General features: G+C 43.6%; 1 protein-coding gene across 2 annotated transcripts in view; it reads left to right on the top strand.

Annotated features, from left to right (window-relative positions):
* The window catches only part of PPP2R2B (protein phosphatase 2, regulatory subunit B, beta), a 314,879-nt gene that overhangs the window by 233,645 nt on the left and 62,067 nt on the right, over positions 1-19,167 (top strand). For both annotated transcript variants that reach the window (XM_010850472.1, XM_010850473.1), the window contains exon 6: positions 7,605-7,782. In XM_010850472.1, coding sequence (XP_010848774.1) covers positions 7,605-7,782 — 178 coding nt within the window. The remainder of the gene's footprint in view (positions 1-7,604; positions 7,783-19,167) is intronic.

The raw sequence follows: 19,167 nt of genomic DNA, 5'->3' as shown, positions 1-19,167 counted from the left end.
ATAAGGCTTTAAAGTTCTCTTCTGGATTTAATTATCTCTAAAATTATTAATGAGACACAATTGACCAAAACAGCACAAAACACAATTCTGATTTTATTAGAATTTCATATTATAAGTTTTGAGATTTTAATTTTATTATAATCATTTTTTAATAAATCTTGTTAGAAATTCATATGATAATGAGCTGGATGATGGGATCATTTGTGGGGCTTTGATTAAAGATGTCATCTGTCCCTCCCTGAAGTGTTTTATACCATGGATAACACATCCCAGTAAGATTCAGGATGGGGAAGGTTTATCTTTCTTTTCCAAAGATGAGAATGAGAACCTCGACTGTGGTTATATCCTGACATAATTTGATTTTAGGAAGGAAAGTATATTGTTTGTTGTCGTTCAGTTGCTAAGTTGTATCTGACTCTTTTTGACCCCATGGCCCGTAGCCCACCAGGTTCCTGTCCATGGGGATTTCCAGGCAAGAATACTGGAGTGGGTCGCCATTTCCTTTTCCAGGGGATCTTCCTGGCCCAGGGACTGAACCCAGGTCTCCTGCATTGGTAGTCGGATTCTTCACCACTAAGTCATGGTTTCCTTTAAAACTATTTCATAAAGTTCTCAGGAAGTCATCACATTCTCCTGTTTGAAGACAGCTCCTCTGCACTGCTTAGCTGGGTAGCTTTGAACCAGGGATATTTATAGCAGGACCCAATGGCTCTCCCATCTTCAAGATGACTCACTCCCTCTTCCTTGACTATGAAGTCTGAGTGCTTTTTAACTGTTGGCTTTATCCCAAACTTACAGTAATTGTCTTTGGAGAATCACAGAAGATACTTCTTGAAGGAAGTCCAGGAAAGGCATGATGGCAAACGTGAAGTGAGGCTGAAATCTGGAACTTTCTACCCTTTCCTCCAGCTTTACCATTTATTGCTTCTAGATGGAATGGTGTAGTCAGCCCAGATGCCACGAGTCCTTAAACCTGTGGTCCCAGAGCACCGGGGTCAGGGCTCCCTGCACCAAGGAAAAGGTAGCCAGCTCCCATCTCTTGCTTGTCTAGATCAAACAAACATGGTTTTAGCTTCCCAAAAGAGCTGGTTATGAAAAGAAGGAGTGGGTAGGGGGTTGTGTATTCTCTGCCCCCACTAAGCTTCATAAGAATACTCTGTGATGACTGTCCAGCATATAGTAAATGGTTAATAAATGTTTTGGGAAGGTTTTATCTGGGGCCAGCATGTGGTCATGACATTGCTATGTGAACTTCCTAACTGATGACACAGAGCCCCCCTACCCCCTGGCCTGAATATATCCTATCTTTCTCAATATAATCTCAGTTATTGGGGAGGGTGGGAAGCATCTGTTGAATATTGACAAGGAAATACAAGCAAACATGGATGTAAGTTGGTAGCAATTTTTTCAAAAGGCCCAGTCATGTCAATTATGTTGATTGTACTTAGTATCCAAGGGTATTCACATTTGTCTGCTGAACTCAGTCAGATTCAACCCAGAGTTACCGAACAGCTGGAATCCGTGCACATCTTTGAACCAATGGACTCCTCTCTCTCTCCCTTCTCCATGGCTCCAACTTTTCTTCTGTTCTTAAGCTCCTCTCCAGCCATCTCTTCTCTCTCAGGCTCTTGCCTTGAATCTTTCAACTTATGGAGGCTCTGGAGGTTGCCATGGTGAGCACAGCTGTGGTTTTTTTCTCTGTCAAGAGCCCTCACCTCTAGCCCCTCCCCGACTGTGCATTTTCACAGATGTCATGTAAAGTGCGGGGCCTCGGGGGCTTCCAGGACTCTGTTCCCCTTTTGCCATGTGTCTCCGAAGGGGCCTTTGTGACCTGCTGACACCCACTTAGGTGCCACAGAAGACTGTGATGCATCACCACCATGGTCACCGAATAAACCAAATGACAGTGACATTCATTTTGTTAGTAAATGGATTTTGAGAGGTGAAAGATGGTCTTGTGTTTCCCAAGAGCAGAGGCAGGAAAGATAATGAGAAAGAGGTGAAGGGAGGAAGACTGAAGATGGGTAGAGAGAAACAGAATGTGGGGAGAAAGAAGGGAGAGAGAGCAACGAGGAAGGGATTTCTTAACAGGAAGCGGTCAGTATTGGGCAGCTAGTGATCTTCCTATCCCCACAATCACACCTGTGACCCAGCCCTGACTTCTGATCTTCCATCTCCTGCCACTGTCCTTCCCTGCTCACTCCTCTCCAGCCACAGAGGCCCTTCCCTGTTCCTTCTATCCTCTGAGCGCTTTCCAACCTCAGGGCCTTTACACTTGCTGTTTGCTCTGCCTGGAGTGCTCTTCTCTAGGGCGCCGCGTGGCTGCTGACCTCCCTACATTCGGCTCTCAGCTCAAATAGCTGCCCCCAAGGGAGGCCTTCCATCCCCACTCCACTCTCATCAGTTCTCCATCCCCTCACCAAGCTCAGGTTTCTCTTCATGTCTGATGTGGAGGAAGACTTTATTTTGCATTTTGAATGAAGACAAAATCACTTCCCCCTCCTATGCCCAGAAACCCACGGGATCACACTCTTCACCTCGTACTTTCCTCCCTCCCGTCTGCACCCTGCACATGCTGGTCTCTCCAACTGAAGCACTGCTCCCTCTCCTCCCCGTCCCCCACTTTCACCTGGTGGATTCCCACAAACCCATCACCTCCCACTCACTCAGCAGTCATCTCCTTTCTGAGGTCTCCCTTGAGCTCCCCAAGCAGATACAAGCCCATTTAGCTGACACTGCCCTGGGCAGTGCCTGCTGACCTCCATTCCAGTCCAGACGCCCTACACTGAAATGTCCGTGTACTCACTTGTCTCTCCCACACACCCCATCGTGCCCCTCCAGGCCCAGAGGACAGAGCGGCCAAGGACTTAGACTCCAGAGTCAAGGAGTTTCAGGCCTGAGTATGAGCTGTATGACAATACAAATTACTTAAACTCTCTGGTCATTGCCTCATCTGTGCAGCAGAGATCATATTCACTGAGCTAAATCATAGGCTACTGATGAGGGTTCGCTGATGAACTGCTTAAGAGCAGTAAGCTAGGTCAGAGGATGGTGAGTGGAGGGTGTGCCGTGTGAGTTGGGGTAGGGGTAGGGACACAGAAGACCTCTCTCAAGGGGTGATCATTGAACAGAGCCCTGAGTGATGTGGGGAAAGAGCCCCAGGGCACTCTGGGGTTCTCCACATCCCACTAACATCCCAGCTGACATAGATGTCTATAAGCCTTGTGGCAGGCTAGACTCTGAGGCTGCTCTCTTGGTCTGTGAAACTTTATTTGGTGGATACTCTAACACAGTACCGGTTGTCTTGACAACCAGGCTGGGTTGTTTATGCTTTGCAATCATGCTCAGGGCAATGAGCTGAAACTGAATCAGAGTCAGGGAGGAGTATGGGGTGCCTAGGGAGGGACAAGGATTCCAGCAGCACAGTCCTTGGCCGCCTGCGGCCTCCAAGGGCCAAGGCTGGCCCCGTTCTCATTCGCAAGCCTACTGAAGCACCAGCCTTGTCTCGGGGGGTCTCTCCCCATGGCCACTGCCGAGATAGTGCAGAAAAGAGGGTGTGAACCACCAGTTGAAGGTCCTGGCTTGATCCTGGAGTTTGTCGGGTCCTGTGGAGAATAGCTCAGGCACCTGGTATCGGGACAGAGGAAGCAATCGGATGAGTGGCAGAAAGCCGGGTTGTGCTGGCAACCCCCACCGGGCCACCATGGACATGGCACGTCACCTCGGGGGTTCCTGACTTCCTCATCTGCAGAATTCAGGAACTGTCTGTGGTGGTTGGTCTCAAACTTTCCTTATCCATAATTACTTAAGCAAGATGTGAGGATCCTAACATTTTACCAAGAATGATGAAGGTCGTAAGGCCTAGACACCACAGCCTCCCACTGTGCCCCCCAACACACACATATACATGTGACAGCCTTGAAAGAGACTCCAGGGGTCCTTCCAAGATTCAGTGTTTCATGAGTCAGTGTCACATCCATATGGCACAGAGTCCTTCCATACTGTTAGCCTGAACCACATGAAATTACTGAGATGTGACGATTTTTGACTTGCAGAAGCGGCATCTTCATATTTCTTCCCAAGCATTTCTTTTGCAGCAGTGGTTCTCTGGACTCACTCAGGAACTACATTGTTCCAGTTCAGCTCCACTCCTTCCTCTCTCTGTGTGACGTCAGACAGGATTTTCACCTACCCCATAAAATGGCAAACAAGGAATCTTCCTCGTGAGGTCGGCTACTGAGAGGGCTGAAGGGCAGGGGTGCTCTAACTCAGTGACTGCCAGTACAGGAAGCCCTCCCTGATCTTACAGGGAAGACCCAAATGATTGCCCATGGGCTGAACTCAGGGAACCGTATCCCACTCTTCTCCCCTCCTGGCCCCAGAAAGAGCATGTGTCCAGAGCAGATAGGAAACACAGTCCCAACGGGGTTTCCTAACTGGTCATCCTGTCCAGTTGGTAAGCTTGAACCACCTTACCTCCTCCTTCCTCCTTTGACACGGTGTCCCTAGGCAGTGGACAGCCTTGACCTGGGCGTGGGGAGGGTGCTGGAATATCACGAGTGATGTTTGTCGCCTGGCTTATCTGGGCAGAGCGTTAGCGCTCCCTCCCCCAGATACCTACCCAGAGCTTCCCCATTAGTGCTACATCATGGAGTATGTCAGCCTGAATTAGCAGGCAGGCCTGTCACATGAAGCTGAAGCTCTGAGCTGGCAGCTCCCACTTGGTAATGCCTCTTGATCCTAGCTGTCATGTTCCCTCCCCGCGTCGCCACAGCCACAGGAAGCCTGTGCAGACAGTGAGGGTAATGAAGGAGGCCCAGGGAAGAGTTTAGGCAGAGCCCCTGGAAGTCCTCACAGATTCCATTGCTTCCCTGGCCCTGGGGAACTTGCTTTCAGTGCCACTACCTCGGGGAGGTGAGTGGGAGTAGGGGAGTACAGAGCTCAAAAGCTCTGGGTAGGGAATTCCTCTGTGACAAACCTCAAAGCAGAGCATGTATCTATGAAAGCATGTGGAGTAGACACCCTATTCAAATGCCATGAGCACCTCCACCCCCAAACTGAGATTTCTAGAGGCAGCTTAACCACAGAATTCTACCACTACCATTATTACTACCCATAATTCTATCAATTCCATGAATTCTATGGGCCCTGTACTCATGTCCCTTACAGAGCAGTTATCACTTCCTATCATGTATAGTATCTGAGTGTGGTGTGATACAGTGGGAAAAGCACTAGCTTTGCAGTCAGATAGACTCTGTAATCATATTCAGACTATGCCTCCTACAGCTGGGCGATTCTGGGCCACTGACTTAGCTTCTCTGAGCCTGAGTTTTCTCTTTATCATAGTACTTTGTACTACTGCTCTCTGTCTCACAGAGTTGTCAAAAGAATCTCCTAGGTAGGTGTGAAGGATGACTGACACAATCAGTGCCCAATAAATATTGTCTATTTATTGGGAAAGTTTGTTTGTTTACTTACTGGGAAAATTTGTTTATTTATTGGGAGAGTTTCTAAGGCACTTTTCTTACCCATTACAAAGCCTTAACTCAGACATATCTTTAACTGGTGTTCAGTAGTATCAATATATCACCTTCCTTTTCAAAGTTCTACTTCATTCATCCTCTATAATTTGTTCTCCCCACTACATCAGGAATGATCTCACTGAAACTTTGATCCTTATCATATCAAAATCATTGAAAAATCTTTTGATTTCTTCCCATATCTCTTGGGCTGGTGGGCTACAGTCCATGGGATCACAAAGAGTTGGACACGACTGACTAACACTTTCACTTTTCACTTTCATTTCTCTTAGGGTGGTGGCAAAAATCTCTTTTGGGGCCTGCCTCTTACCTACCCTGTCACTTCATCTCCCACCGTGGTTCTCATCACTCTCTGTCTCAACTACACTAATTGATATTTAATTCTTGCGTTACCCTCACCATAGGACTTTTGCACGTGCTCTTTCCGCTGACTGGAGCATTCTTCCTTCCCCTCCTGGCCTAGTAAATCTCTTCTCATCCTTTAAGTCATCCAATTCATACTTCCTCAGCAAAACCTCTCCAGACCTCCATGACCACGTTAAATCCTTCTTTGTGCTATTTCCTCTCCTTCTGGGTGCTTACTACATTTTATTATGAGATGATTTCGTACCTGCCTTCACCACCTGGGCCAGCCAGATGAAGGCAGGTGTCTGGTTTGGCTCCCCAGTTGAATGTCCCCCCCACCCCTCTACACCAGGACCTTGTACAGAGCTCAAGAAAATGTTGTTGAAAGGGTGAATAGGAGGTTGAACTGAAGGGCAAATCATCTCAACAGATCCCAACCACCCTTCATGATAAGTAGGGCATAGTGGATATTTCAGATCGTATAACCAGAGCCCAGAAGGGGCAAGATAATTGTGCAAGATCACACAGCCTGTCAGTGAGGGGTGAATCTGTGGTCAGAACCAGCTCTCTTAGTTTTTGCCTTCCCTGGGCCTCTGCTATAGAACCATCATCCACAACAAGGTAAAGGGCTTGTGAAGACTTTGCCTTCCATCCCACTCCTGGTTTTTAGAGGATCCCTGGTTCTTCCTACATCCACATCTCAAGCTTCTCTGATTTCCAGGATATCCAGTGCCACATTTGTATAGGATTCTATGTTTCTTCTCAATTCTTCATTCAACTTTTTTTTTTTTAAGATTTTTGTGATGTGGACCATTTTTAAAGTATTTTTTGAATTTGTTACAATATTGCCTCTGTTTTATGTTTTGGTTTTTTGGGGACACGAGGCATGTGAAATCTTAGCCCCCCAACAAGGGATCGAACCTGTACCCCCTGCATTAGAAGGCGAAGTCTTAAGCACTGGACCACCAGGAAAGGCCCTTGTATGCAAAACTATTTAACTGTCTGATTCTTTGACCCATAAGGAGATAACAATTGTTCACTATTCTCATTCATTCAACAAATACTAAGTATCCTTTATATATCAGTAAGATGACCATATAATTTATTGTCCAAATGAGGACAGTTTTGACATGACAGTGTACACTGCCTTGTTGATATACAGGTTAAACCAAGATCTTCCCAGATAAAACAATGGGTTCCCTATATTTTAATGACTGATTTTGGGCTACTAGAATTGGGTGATTATATGCTTTCCCAAAATTCTTTTAAAAAGATTAAAGATAGAACTAGGACGGGGCCTAGGCTCCCAAAGCCATGAAGACTAAATTTTAATCTCAGTTAAACTAGACATTTCTAAAAATTTCTACAACTTCCTTTTAAAAATAGATTTCATGTTTTAAAAAACAAACAATCTGAAACAACATCTCTGGCAGCTGTTCCCCTGAGAGGAGGCCACTTGAAAAAAATCTTAGAGTCTATAAAGGATGAAATTGCCCATCAGGGCTAAGGGATGGTGACATTTTTAAAAAAGAATGAAACTAAAAGGCACCAAAGGGAATAGAAACAGCATGTAATTGATCAGTCTCTTTCTCTAGCTTAGATCTCCTTTGTTGTGATGTGGTTGTGATTTTGTGTGTGATAATGAAGGATATAAACACACACACTCTTTCCTAATGAAGAGCTGTGGTTCTGAAGCAATTTGTTTCTCTTGCATCCCAGGTACCTGTCCTGAGACCCATGGACCTGATGGTGGAGGCCACCCCGCGAAGAGTATTTGCCAACGCGCACACATATCATATCAACTCTATATCAGTCAACAGCGACTATGAAACCTACATGTCAGCTGATGACCTGAGAATTAACCTATGGAACTTTGAAATAACCAATCAGAGTTTTAGTATCCTTTCTTTGGGGCCAATAACCAGTTGGCTTGAATCAAGACTATTCAGGTATGAGCAAGCTTGGGAGGAAATGGAATAGAAAGGGGCAATCCCTATCGAAGACTTAGCACTTGTGGAAAACTCTTCCCTTTTAAATTATATTGGCATCTGTGACACTCTCATCCAAAGTTAGGGAGGTATTGAATTGCAAGTAGTGAACCAGGACTACCTTTGGGTTAGAACACTGAATCACTTCCTTTATGCCGAAGCATTTGTGTGTCATGAATTAGAACTTTATCAGCTATAAGGCCAGACCCTAGAGTTCAGCGTAAGGCTCCTTCCTCTTGTTGATGGATTCACAAATGGCCTGTATCTACATTATGGACCACAGTTACACAGGAGATGGTTTTCATTGTATTATAATAATGAAAGTAATAGTGGATTTGTTGAATTCCAGGCACTGCGCTGAGAACCTAACATATTGAATCTCATTTTGAAAAGTGCACATATCATAATTGTCCAGCTTGATGAATTTTCACAGGCAGAGGACTCCTGTATAAGTAACAGCTAAATCAGAAAATCAAACTTTATTAGCAATGCTCATGTCCCCATCATACTTCTTCAGTCTCTTCCTGCCAAAAGTATATTTCATATAACAACCCCATGTTGAAATTATTATTATCTTCTGTTTAGGTCAAATTTAGAGAAATCAAGACAACTGCTGAATGAGTAGATGACCCAGCATTCTCATCCTACTATGTTGACCCTATATTTAATATTAAAATCAGTCATTTATTCAGCACCTATCATGTGGTCCATCCCACCACAGACTTGACTCTTCACTTGAATTCCCAATCTTAATGATTTCACCACCCAGGCAGCTGAGTAACTGACGTAAGAGTCAATATTGATCCTTTCTCCCAGTTACCAGCCTGTCCACCCCCCACCCCAATTTGTCCGTGAGCCCTGCCTTTGCTTCCCCTAAAATGTATCTCAAATCAACTCATCTCTCTCCATCTCCACTCCTGCCAGCCCACACTAGTACCAGCCATGGTTCTTTCACCTTTGTGACTGCAATAATCTGCTCTCTGGTTTCTGTTCCTTCTCGCTGTCCTACATGATACATGCCCCACATAATAGAGTGGGCCTTTCAACATGTAATTCATATATCATTCCTCCCAGGACTAAACCACACTAGTAGTTTCCTTTTGAACTTAGCAAAAGGTCCAAGTTCTTAATCTTGGACTGTAAGATTTCACATGATCATGTCCCTGCCTCCCTCTTGCTATCCTGTCATACCACTGTCCTCTAGGTCACTGTTCTTCAGCCACCTAACCTCCTATCTGTTCCTCGGTAATGCTTGTTCTTCCTTCCATTCTCTGCATTTGTTGTTCCCTCTTCCTGGAATACTTTGCCCCTAGAGTCCACAGGGCTGACTTTTTACATTTCATCATATAGACTTCAATCTCCTGTCACCTCCTCACAGGCACTTCCACTAACTCCCAAGTAACCCCCAATAACCTTCCATCCCCATTAACTTCATAACAAGGGTCACTATTTGTAATTGTTTGTTTTTTTTTTAATTTGTGTATTTCGGGTTTCCCTGTCTTTGAATGTGAATTTTATAAGAGAAGGAACTTTGTATGATCCATTCCTGTATCCCAGTACCTAGAATATTCTGACATATAGAAAGTACCATTGGATTGGGCATGTCAAGTTTGAAATACTAGTAGGTCACTAAAGTGGAGATGATCCATTAGATAATTGATAATGAAATAGAATCTGGCAATTTCACCATAAGAGTATATTAATTATAGTAAAGCTCTGAATGTTCTGATATGAAATAGAGTCCATAATGGCTCAAGCATATGAAAGATTATTTCTCTTGTACAGTCTGATATTGCTGATCTCCATCAGCAAGCAGCCTCCCTCAATCAGTGATTCAGAGATTCAGGTTCTTTCCATCTTATGGTTCCCCAGTGTCACCATGCCTTATCTGCATCTGTACAGCAAAAGAGGAAGATGGTGTAGGACCACACAAAGGAGACTCCTATGAGCCAGGTTCTAAGTTAGCATGCATCCCATTAGCTAGAACTCAATCACATGAGCACCTCTAACTGTGAGGCAGGCTGGGAAATGTGGTATAGCTGTTGCACATAAATAAAAAGACCTGGTTTAAGTGCTCAGTCACCAGGTAACCACCACAGAAGGGTCTCCCAAGGCTTTTCAGGGAAGGCAGCTATAAGCCAGTGGTGGGGGTTATGGAGACTGAGAACTGATCATTAAGACCACGATTGACATCTTTTGTTGATAACAGAGCAGATGGGACATATTGTCTGAGCCTAGGAGAATCTGCCCACAGATTTTGCCTGGAAGTGCAGCTGCTAACAGACGAGTGTGGGTGGTGGTTCCCTGTCTGCCTTGACATCTATTCCAAGAGCCAGAAATCTGTTCAGGCTCAGCTGCTGTCACTCTGAGCTTCTGCTGCCCCAGTCTAGGTGACATGTTTTCCGAAGTTTGCCTCTAGGGCTTCAAGAGGGAGCGAAGTTTCTTTAGGCACTTTAGGAGACAGATGCCTTGGGGAGAAAACAAAGGGGAAGTATTAATAGCACAGTTGAGGTTATATTCCGCAGATGTGTGACAGCCTGCCAGATGCTGGCATACAAATGAGCCCATGCCATTCACCCTTAAAACAGCCATATGTAAAATAATCATTGTCATCATGAGAATGATGGTAACTGATATCTATATAGTTATTTTCATCCAAACCGCCCTGAGCACTGAGCAGACTATACAAACTGGGACCCTTTAGCTTGTTGTCTCTGAAGTGCAGCCGCCTCTGGGGTAGGAAGCAGCCATCTTTCAAAGCAGCCTTGGAAAAGCACCAACCCCCAGACAGGTCTTCTTAAATCAGATGTTGTTTAGTGTCATTTCCATGGTGCTTCTTATCCACTGAAAGAGGCAGAAGAAACATGGTTCTGGATAGAAAAGTGTGGGATTCCCCAAGTATGGTATGAGTAACCCTGACATGGGAGGCAAGCTGCTTCTAAATACTATATGGATGTTCTTTGTTTTCATAATTATGTATTTATGACAATGAATATTATAAAACGCAACTGTCATATCCTATGATATCACAGATACTGAAAAATCCATTTAAATTATGTGGTGCGTATATGTAACGAAAAGTACTAGTAGCCATTAAGGCAAGTAGTGTTGCAATATGGTTTTTTAAAGTCATAGCTTCCAATGACTAGCATTTGGTGTGACATTGGCATTGTGCTTGAGAACACAGTCTTTGGAGTCCAACAAGCCTCAAGTTCTCACCCAGCTCTACTACTTGCTGGCTGTGTAAGCTTTAACATGGCTCCTAACTTAGCCAAATCCCTACATCACGATCTGTAGAGAAGAGCTCTGTCAAAGAGGATTGTTTGAATTTTGTAAAAGGTGTTTATAAACATGCACATATACTCATACATATACGTATATATGTGTACATATACGCTTAGGGCAGTACCTTGCTAAGTAAATGATCAGTGAACAGGGACCGCCACAATCATAATTATCTTAATAATTATTTAGTTATATTTATTTTTTACTGTATTGGGTCTTTGTTGCTGCACTCAGGCTTTCTCTAGTTGTGGCAAGTGGGGATTCTTCCGTTGTGCCACATGGGCTTCTCCTCTTGCAGAGCGTGGGCTCTAGGCACATGGGCCGCAGTAGTTGTGGCTCATGGACTTCTGAGCACTGACTCAGTAGTCATGGAGCATGGGCTTAGTTGCCTTATGGCGTGTGGAATCTTCCCAGACCAAGGATCGAACCTGTGTCCCCTGTTTTGGCAGGTCACGTTCTTAACCACAGGACCACCAGGGAAGTCTACAGTCAAAATTATTGTTGAAAGTAAAAGGAAACTAGAAAAGTTGAGTGGTAGAAGGGTAGACTATATTCTGTTGAATTTATTATCTGGGTCTTCTCAGTTCTAGACACCCCCTTCAGTTCTGCTGTTTGCTGTTCTTTGCAAGATGTTGCTCATTATACCCCAGTTACCAGATATCTGCAAGGTCTCTGAGGTCCAGGCCTCATGTTTAGCACCATACCAGAGGGAGACATTCCTAGCCTTATGGCACCTGGCCTTGTATCCTCTTCCTTCCATCCATAGTCAGCCTGTCCCTGTTTTGTGTAACAGGTTCTAGCATAACATGGTCAGACTTTGGCCTTAAGGGGTTAACTACATCAGGACAATAACAACTCATTTCTAGATTAGTGGTTTTCTAGGGCAAAAGGCAGCCCTGACTTTTCAATAAAGGAGGGATGTTTCTTAATTATGAAAAGTATGATCTACCTAGGATCCTTTGAACTCTGTTCTCAGTTCTAAGAAGGAGTTGACTCTGGGCTCCTACCTAGTCCATTTTTGAACCTATTAAATAAATCCATATCAAGTAAAAGTGATACAGCCCTCCACAACTATATACTGAGACCTAGTTTGTGCTAGGCACTGCATTAAGCCATGGGGATACAAGAATAAAAAGAAACAAATTTTCTGCCTTTAGAATGACATTAATCAAATAATCACACTAATGAATATATAATTACAAACTGAAGTAAATCCTGCAAAGAAAGGAAATATGGTTTGGTGAATGCATTTTTAAAAACCTGATGTAGACTAGGGAATAAAAGAAGGCTCTGCTGAGGAACTTATTGTTGATTTGAGATTTGTAAGAAGATGAGCGTGAGCTAACTTGGTAAAGATCAGTCCATCGTGTACAAAGGTCCTGTGTAAGAGGGAGCATGATGTGTTGGTGGAACTCAAGGAGGTCCAGAGAGTGAAGTAAATTTGTAAGCAAGGCTGGAAACCTGAGCAAAGGACATACCTTGTGTAACCCCAGTCTCTAGACATGAGACAGAGGATTTCTCTGGGAGAAACCAACTGGATTCCAGGGTGCTTCATCTCTGAATTGGTCTTTATCACCCCTTTGCATCAGCCTCACTTGTCAACTGAGCAGAGGTCCTTTTGGATTTTGGTTCCCTGATCATAACCACAACTTCTGGCTTCTAGTTTCTGTAACTCCCTAGTACCATGGACAGCAGCCTTTCTTTTACCCCAATAGAATTTTTCTGGGCAGGCTTTGAGGGAAGCTAATGGCACCCCACTCCAGTACTCTTGCCTGGAAAATCCCATGGACAGAGGAGCCTGGTGGGCTGCAGTCCATGAGGTCGCTGAGTCAGACACGACTGAGCGACTTCACTTTCACTTTTCACTTTCATGCACTGGAGAAGGAAACGGCAACCCACTCCAGTGTTCTTGCCTGGAGAATCCCAGGGACAGGGGAGCCTGGTGGGCTGCCGTCTGTGGGGTTGCACAGAGTCGGACACAACTGAAGTGACTTAGCAGCAGCATGGGGCTTCCCAAATTTCTCTCCCTTGCTGCTGTTGCGGCTTTATCCCATGGCTTAATGCAGTGCCTAGCACCAACTAGGTGCTCAGTGTATTGTTGCTAAGGACTGTATCTTTACTTTTACTTGATATGGATTTATTTAACAAGTTGCATAATGGACTAGGTAGGAGCCCAGGGTCAGCTCCTTCTTAGTCCTGTCCACAACTGCACATATCAATCTTAGTCTGACATTTAGTGTCAAAGCAGAGCATCCCTTCCCATGACGCATCCAGCACATTGGCATGTGTGTGCCAGAGCAACCCCTTCCTTGCCATATTAAGTGCCACCTTGGTGGATTTTCCCAGGCCTGGTGCCTCGCTTGTGTGGTTGCTGACCCTCTGCATCTGAAACCAGATCTAGGGCTTTGGGGGACTGAGGATTCCTCTGCCCTTTGAGCCTCATGTTATCAGGAGAAAGGATGAGAAAGCAACTCTGCAGACTTCTTCTGGGGCTCCTTGAACTTCCTTGGAGTTGTGTCACTTAGTATTTGGGAAGGCAGACTCTGGAGTCAGATTCACTGGATTTGAATCCAGCTTCCTCTCCTAAAAGCTGTGACCTTGCAAGTGTTTTAACATTTCTCTGGCCTTCAATTTCCTCATCAGTTAATGGGGATAATAGAAGGTTATTGTGAGGTTTAAATGAGGTAGTCATTAAAGTACTTAGCTGAGTGCCTGGCACAAAGTGAAGACTATAAACAGTAGCTTTTATTGTTGGGGGCATATTTTAAGTCCCCTATTCTTCTTACCCTAGATCCCATTCTTGTTGCTTGGATCCCATTCTCTCCTAAGAAAAGCACAGGTTAAATGATCCACAACCCAGGTGGTGCAGTGCTAAAGAATCTGCCTGCCAGTGCAGGAGACATAAGAAATTGGGTTCGATCCCTGGGCTGGGAAAATCCCCTGGAGGAGGAAATGGAAACCCACTCCGGTATTCTTGCCTGAGAACCCCATAGACAGAGGAGCCTGGTGGGCTACAGTCCATGGAGTTGCAAAGAGTTGGACACAACTGAGCAACTGAGCACGCATACATCCAGGCCTGGTATCTTGGCCTATTGACCTACTGTGAATTTTCTGCATCATAAAAAAAAAGAAAAGAAAAGAAAGAAACCTTGCCTAAAGAAGGCTGCTAAGTCACAAGAATAAATTAAATTAAAACCGAGAAACATTTAAAGATTTTTATTTTATTGGAATATAGTTGATTTACAATGTTGTGTTAGCTTCTGCTGTACAGCAAAGTGAATCAGTTATACGTATACATGTATCTAGTCTTTTTAGATTCCATTCACATATAGGTAATTACAGAGTGTTGAGTAGAGTTCTCTGTAGATAGCTAATGAGGACTCATCAACATTTACTGGGCACTTTTGGTGTGCACTGGAGATGCCAAGATGAATAAAAAATCCATCCCTGATGTCATGGTCCTTGTCATCTAGAGGGAGGATGAATTCAACCAGAAGCAAAACCAGTAGGAGAGGGTATATGTGGGTGTGTAGCGAGAGACAGACAGATTGGCATATTACAGTGAATTAGCCTGACCAACCCAAAGTCTGTAAGGCCAGCAGTCAGGCACAGAAAGACCACAAGAAGCTGGAACACAGAGGCAGGAACACCACAGGCCACGTTCACATATGGCCATCAAGATGGAGGAGTGAGAGGGAAGTGAGAGAAGTTGTGGTCTCAGCATCTGTTGGGATCTCTTCCTCAGGGAAGACCTAAACCTTGGTTTAAATGCCTTCCAACAGACTAGTTGAGGCCCACCCAGGATAACCTCCCTTATGATTCAATTAAAGTCAACTGAATGGGGCCTTTAACCAGGTGTGCAGAGTCCATTATAACAGCATGTAGATCACTGTTGGACTGAACGCTGGGAAAACCTGTGCGTGTGTGCAGAGAGGCTGCTTTCTCTCTTTTGTCCCTCACTTCACCTGAGAGAATGAACCTTGTTACCCCACCACAACCAGAAACATTTTAGAAATGTTGAGCTTCACCAAGTTAGCATTTCACAAAGCTTCCAAAGTGAGCATGTGGACCGAGGGAGACAGACGTGTAACCATACTAGGGAGGATGAGACTGACAGTCTTTTTGGGGCGGGGGATGGGGGTGCCTCTATGAAGTAGCAGGTGGATTACATCATCTCCTATAGTTTTCTTCCTTTTTTTGTTGATAAATTCACAAGTTCAAAGGCGTTTAAAATGAGGGTTAGGTAGTAACTGGCCACAGGATTTGAGATTAAAATCTAGGCCTGTTTGCTGTTTAGTTGCTAAGTCATGTCCAACTCTTTGCAACCCTATGGGTATAACCTGCCAGGCTCCTCTGTCCATGGGATTTCCCAGGCAAGAACACTGGAGTGGGTTGCCATTTTCTTCTCCAGGGCATCTTCTCAACCCAGGGATTGAACATGCCTCTCCTGCATTGGCAGGTGGATTCTTTACCACTGAGTCACCAGTGAAGCTCCAAATCTAGGCCTATCTCACTCTTATATTCGAGGAAAATGCCCTCTATCACAGTATCTTAAGTGTATTCCTAGAGGTATGGTCAAGGTGCTATGGATACGTGGGTAGGAAGGATCATGAAAGAAGGGCTAGAACATTTCATACAGAAAGTAACACATGGATTGGCCTTTGAAGGAAGTATTGAGTATTTTCTAATGGAGAAATTTCAAGCTCTGTGTCACATGAATAGGCAAGGGGCTGTGGTTATGGGACTTTCAAGTACCCCCCACCCACAGTTGTAAAGGACATCTTATCCCATGTCTTTCGCAGCTCAACATGTGTCCAAAAGCACCGCCTAGGGCACCATGTGTCTCTTTGTCAGTCCTCTCACAGTGAGCCTAGCAACTGGCAAAGCCCTCCATGAATATTTGCACATTGGCTTTTTTTAAGCTCTTAAGAGAGGAAGATCCCTCGGAGTCCTCTCTGGAGATTTTCAGTGTGTTGCCATCAAGCAGCAAGTCCTTTCTGCTGACAAGATCTGGATGGCTTGTAATCACTGCTTTCTATCCAAAGATTAAATTCAGACTTTGGAATAAAGATTTCAGATAAACTCTTGCTCCCTAAAACAGAATCCAGCTCTAATATGCCCAGTTTTCAAGGCTATTCTCCACTTTCAGTACTGGCAGACTTGTGCTATCTGAAAAGCCTCGACTGCTTTTGAACATGGGTGTCTTACCCAGGTAAATCTAGAGTCCAGCCTCCTGCTGGGCTCTGCTACCAGTAGTTGGCTTAGAAAGAAAGGAGAGGGAAAAAATCTTCTTAGTATCAGCAAAATTAGCAGAGATAAAGACAGAAGCATATGAGAAAATCTTCAAAAACTCACAAACCTAATGCATATAAAAGTTATCTTTGGAAAAAAAGACATGTTTTCTTTGAAAGTTTGGATTATTCAATCCACTGCAAAAACATTTAATAAATAACTTTTTCTCCACTGTTTTATTTGATCATCAAAATTTCTCAGACTAACAGAGTTAACAGAATGATACCCATTCAAAGGCAAAGAAATTGAAATCCTGAGAGAGAGAAAATGACTTTCCCATATCTTGGAGCAAAATAGAGGTGGAAACAAAATGAATTCTAATCTTTTGACCCCACTTGTTACAATTGCAGTATTTATCACAATATTGTCTTCAGCTTTACCCAGAGATGCGGTTCCTGATTTCTCAACTGTCTCATAGATGGTTCTAAGCCAAGGAAACTACTTTACTCACTGTTTGTTTTCTTGATTTAATAATATGGATTCATTGTAGATATTATAAAATGACCTATAATCTCACCACCTAATTTTGTGTATATACAAGGAATTTACATCACAATTTTAATGCTGATTAATTCCACAGTAGGGCTCAGAAAAATAAAGAAAATTTTTTAAATTCTTAATTTATCTAGAAAGTCTTATTCTGTTCAATCTAGGGTCATACACAAACACACACACACACACACACACACACACACACACACACACACACACATGTGCACACATACACACTGCCCATTCACACATACATACTTTCTCTCTTCCCTGTTTTGTCTATTTAACAGTTATTACTACCTAATAAACTATATATTCTATTTATTTATCTAGCTTGTTTAGTAACCATGTTCCCTTCTAGAAAATAGGATCCATGGTTCAGGGGATTTTTTGATCTGCTGTGGTCACAGCTATAGCTCCTGTGCCTGGAATCTATCCCTGGCAGATTCTTTGTGAATATTTATGAAATACATGAAGGAACAAATGGATGAACCCAAGCTGGCATTATTAAAGGATAACATAATACTAACCTTAAATATATAACCTCTGTGATATATAACTATATTTTCTTCCATTCTGTTCTCTCTCTTCTCTCATTCTTTTTATATGGCTATGATCAGACTGTATATATTTTGTATCTAACTTACCTCACCTAAAATTATACATATGCATAATAAGCATTAAAAAAATCTTGTCTTTTTCAATCTTAAAATAGTGCAACTTCACTAAAAGAAAATGTAGAAATGAAAAAATTGATAATTGAAAAGAAATTCATAGACCCACCCCAGTAGAACTATCAATGACATTTGGTAGTTTTGCCTTTTAGGCCATCAGTTTCAAAGTATAAATTTTAAATGGCATTATGGTCACACTATAGATAGAATTTTTCCTGCAAGTTGTTTAACAGACCTGGCATTTCACTGCATAAACAATTTAATGATATCAACCAGAATTTACTCAATCATTTCCCTGTTTCTGTATATTAAGGTTGTTGTCAGTCTTTCTCCTTTATAATGTTTCTATAGACATTTTTATGGAAAACTTTTCCAAATTTGGGATCAAGGAAATGACTCTTGAATGGTCCCCATCTCCCCTTGAGCATCCTGCCATAACCCTCTTCATCTCCTTACTCCACCGCGGATGTAATTTATGGCCTTGGCTTTTTATTTGTTTGAAGCTGATCCCTTAAGAGGTGACCTCCTAGCGTCTTCAATTATTATTTTAAATGATGCCTTAGGCCATTGCCTGGCACAGCAGTGCCCTCACCTTCCCACCTCCTGCCTTCCAAGCATAGAGCTCAGCTGCCAAACTGGCTGTGCCCCCTCCCGTCCCCAGCACTGCCTCCAGTCCCAGCAGAGAGGCATATTAACCCCTTTTGTTAGCAGAGGTAATTTGCCTGGGCTCAGCATTAATAAGGAATGCCATAAGCGGTTGGGGTCAGGATGAACAGATCTGTCAAGCCCCAGGGTTAATTTAATAGCAATCTGTTGGCTGTCTGCCTTGTATATTAGCCTTGAATCCATTGCTCTGTTTTGCCTTTGCTGTTTAGTTCTTTGGGACAACAGGGAAATAATTTGGATACAGAGCTCTAAAAGATGAGGAAGAGAAAATTGACTGTCAACATGCATCATTCCGTTTCCAAGATAATACAGGGAGCCAGGCGTTACTCCCTTCCGTTCTCCTTCCCTCCCAGCATGAAGGGCACAACCGCACATGCTGGAGGTGTGTGTCTCCCTTGAGAGCTGTGTAAGGAAAAAGACTGAGTTTACAGAGAATGCATGTAAAATATGCTGTCTTGTCATCCCCACACACCATTGAATTTTTGGAGACTAGACTCTTCCTAAATGTTTTTAGAACTCAGAAAACCCTCCATCAGTTAATAATTCAAGAAATCCTTTACCGTGTTTCTGTCTCAACTTACATTTCCTTAAAAAAAAAAAAATCACATCAGAGAACACAAAAATCCTAGGTCAGATGCTGGGTCCAAATTCTGGTTCTGAAAAATATAGCACCCAGAGTGGTGGGTGAATTGAACGAGCACCAGTTGCAAGCAGAATCCCTCTCAGATAAGCCAGGGGAGTTTCAAAAGAGCCAGAATTACATTGCTGGGAAAGGCCGGCTCTGTGGGGGCCATTCATCAGTGCAGGAGGATGGCATGTGGTCAGGAACCAGGCTCTAGAGTCAAACAAACCTGGGTTCAGATCCCAGCTCCACCCACTACCATC

This window comes from Bison bison, unplaced genomic scaffold (assembly GCF_000754665.1).
Source record: "Bison bison bison isolate TAMUID 2011002044 unplaced genomic scaffold, Bison_UMD1.0 scf7180017864291, whole genome shotgun sequence".
NCBI classification, from domain to species: domain Eukaryota; kingdom Metazoa; phylum Chordata; class Mammalia; order Artiodactyla; family Bovidae; genus Bison; species Bison bison.
The sequence above is the reverse complement of the archived record's forward strand: the minus strand, read 5'-3'. Positions and strand labels throughout refer to the sequence as shown.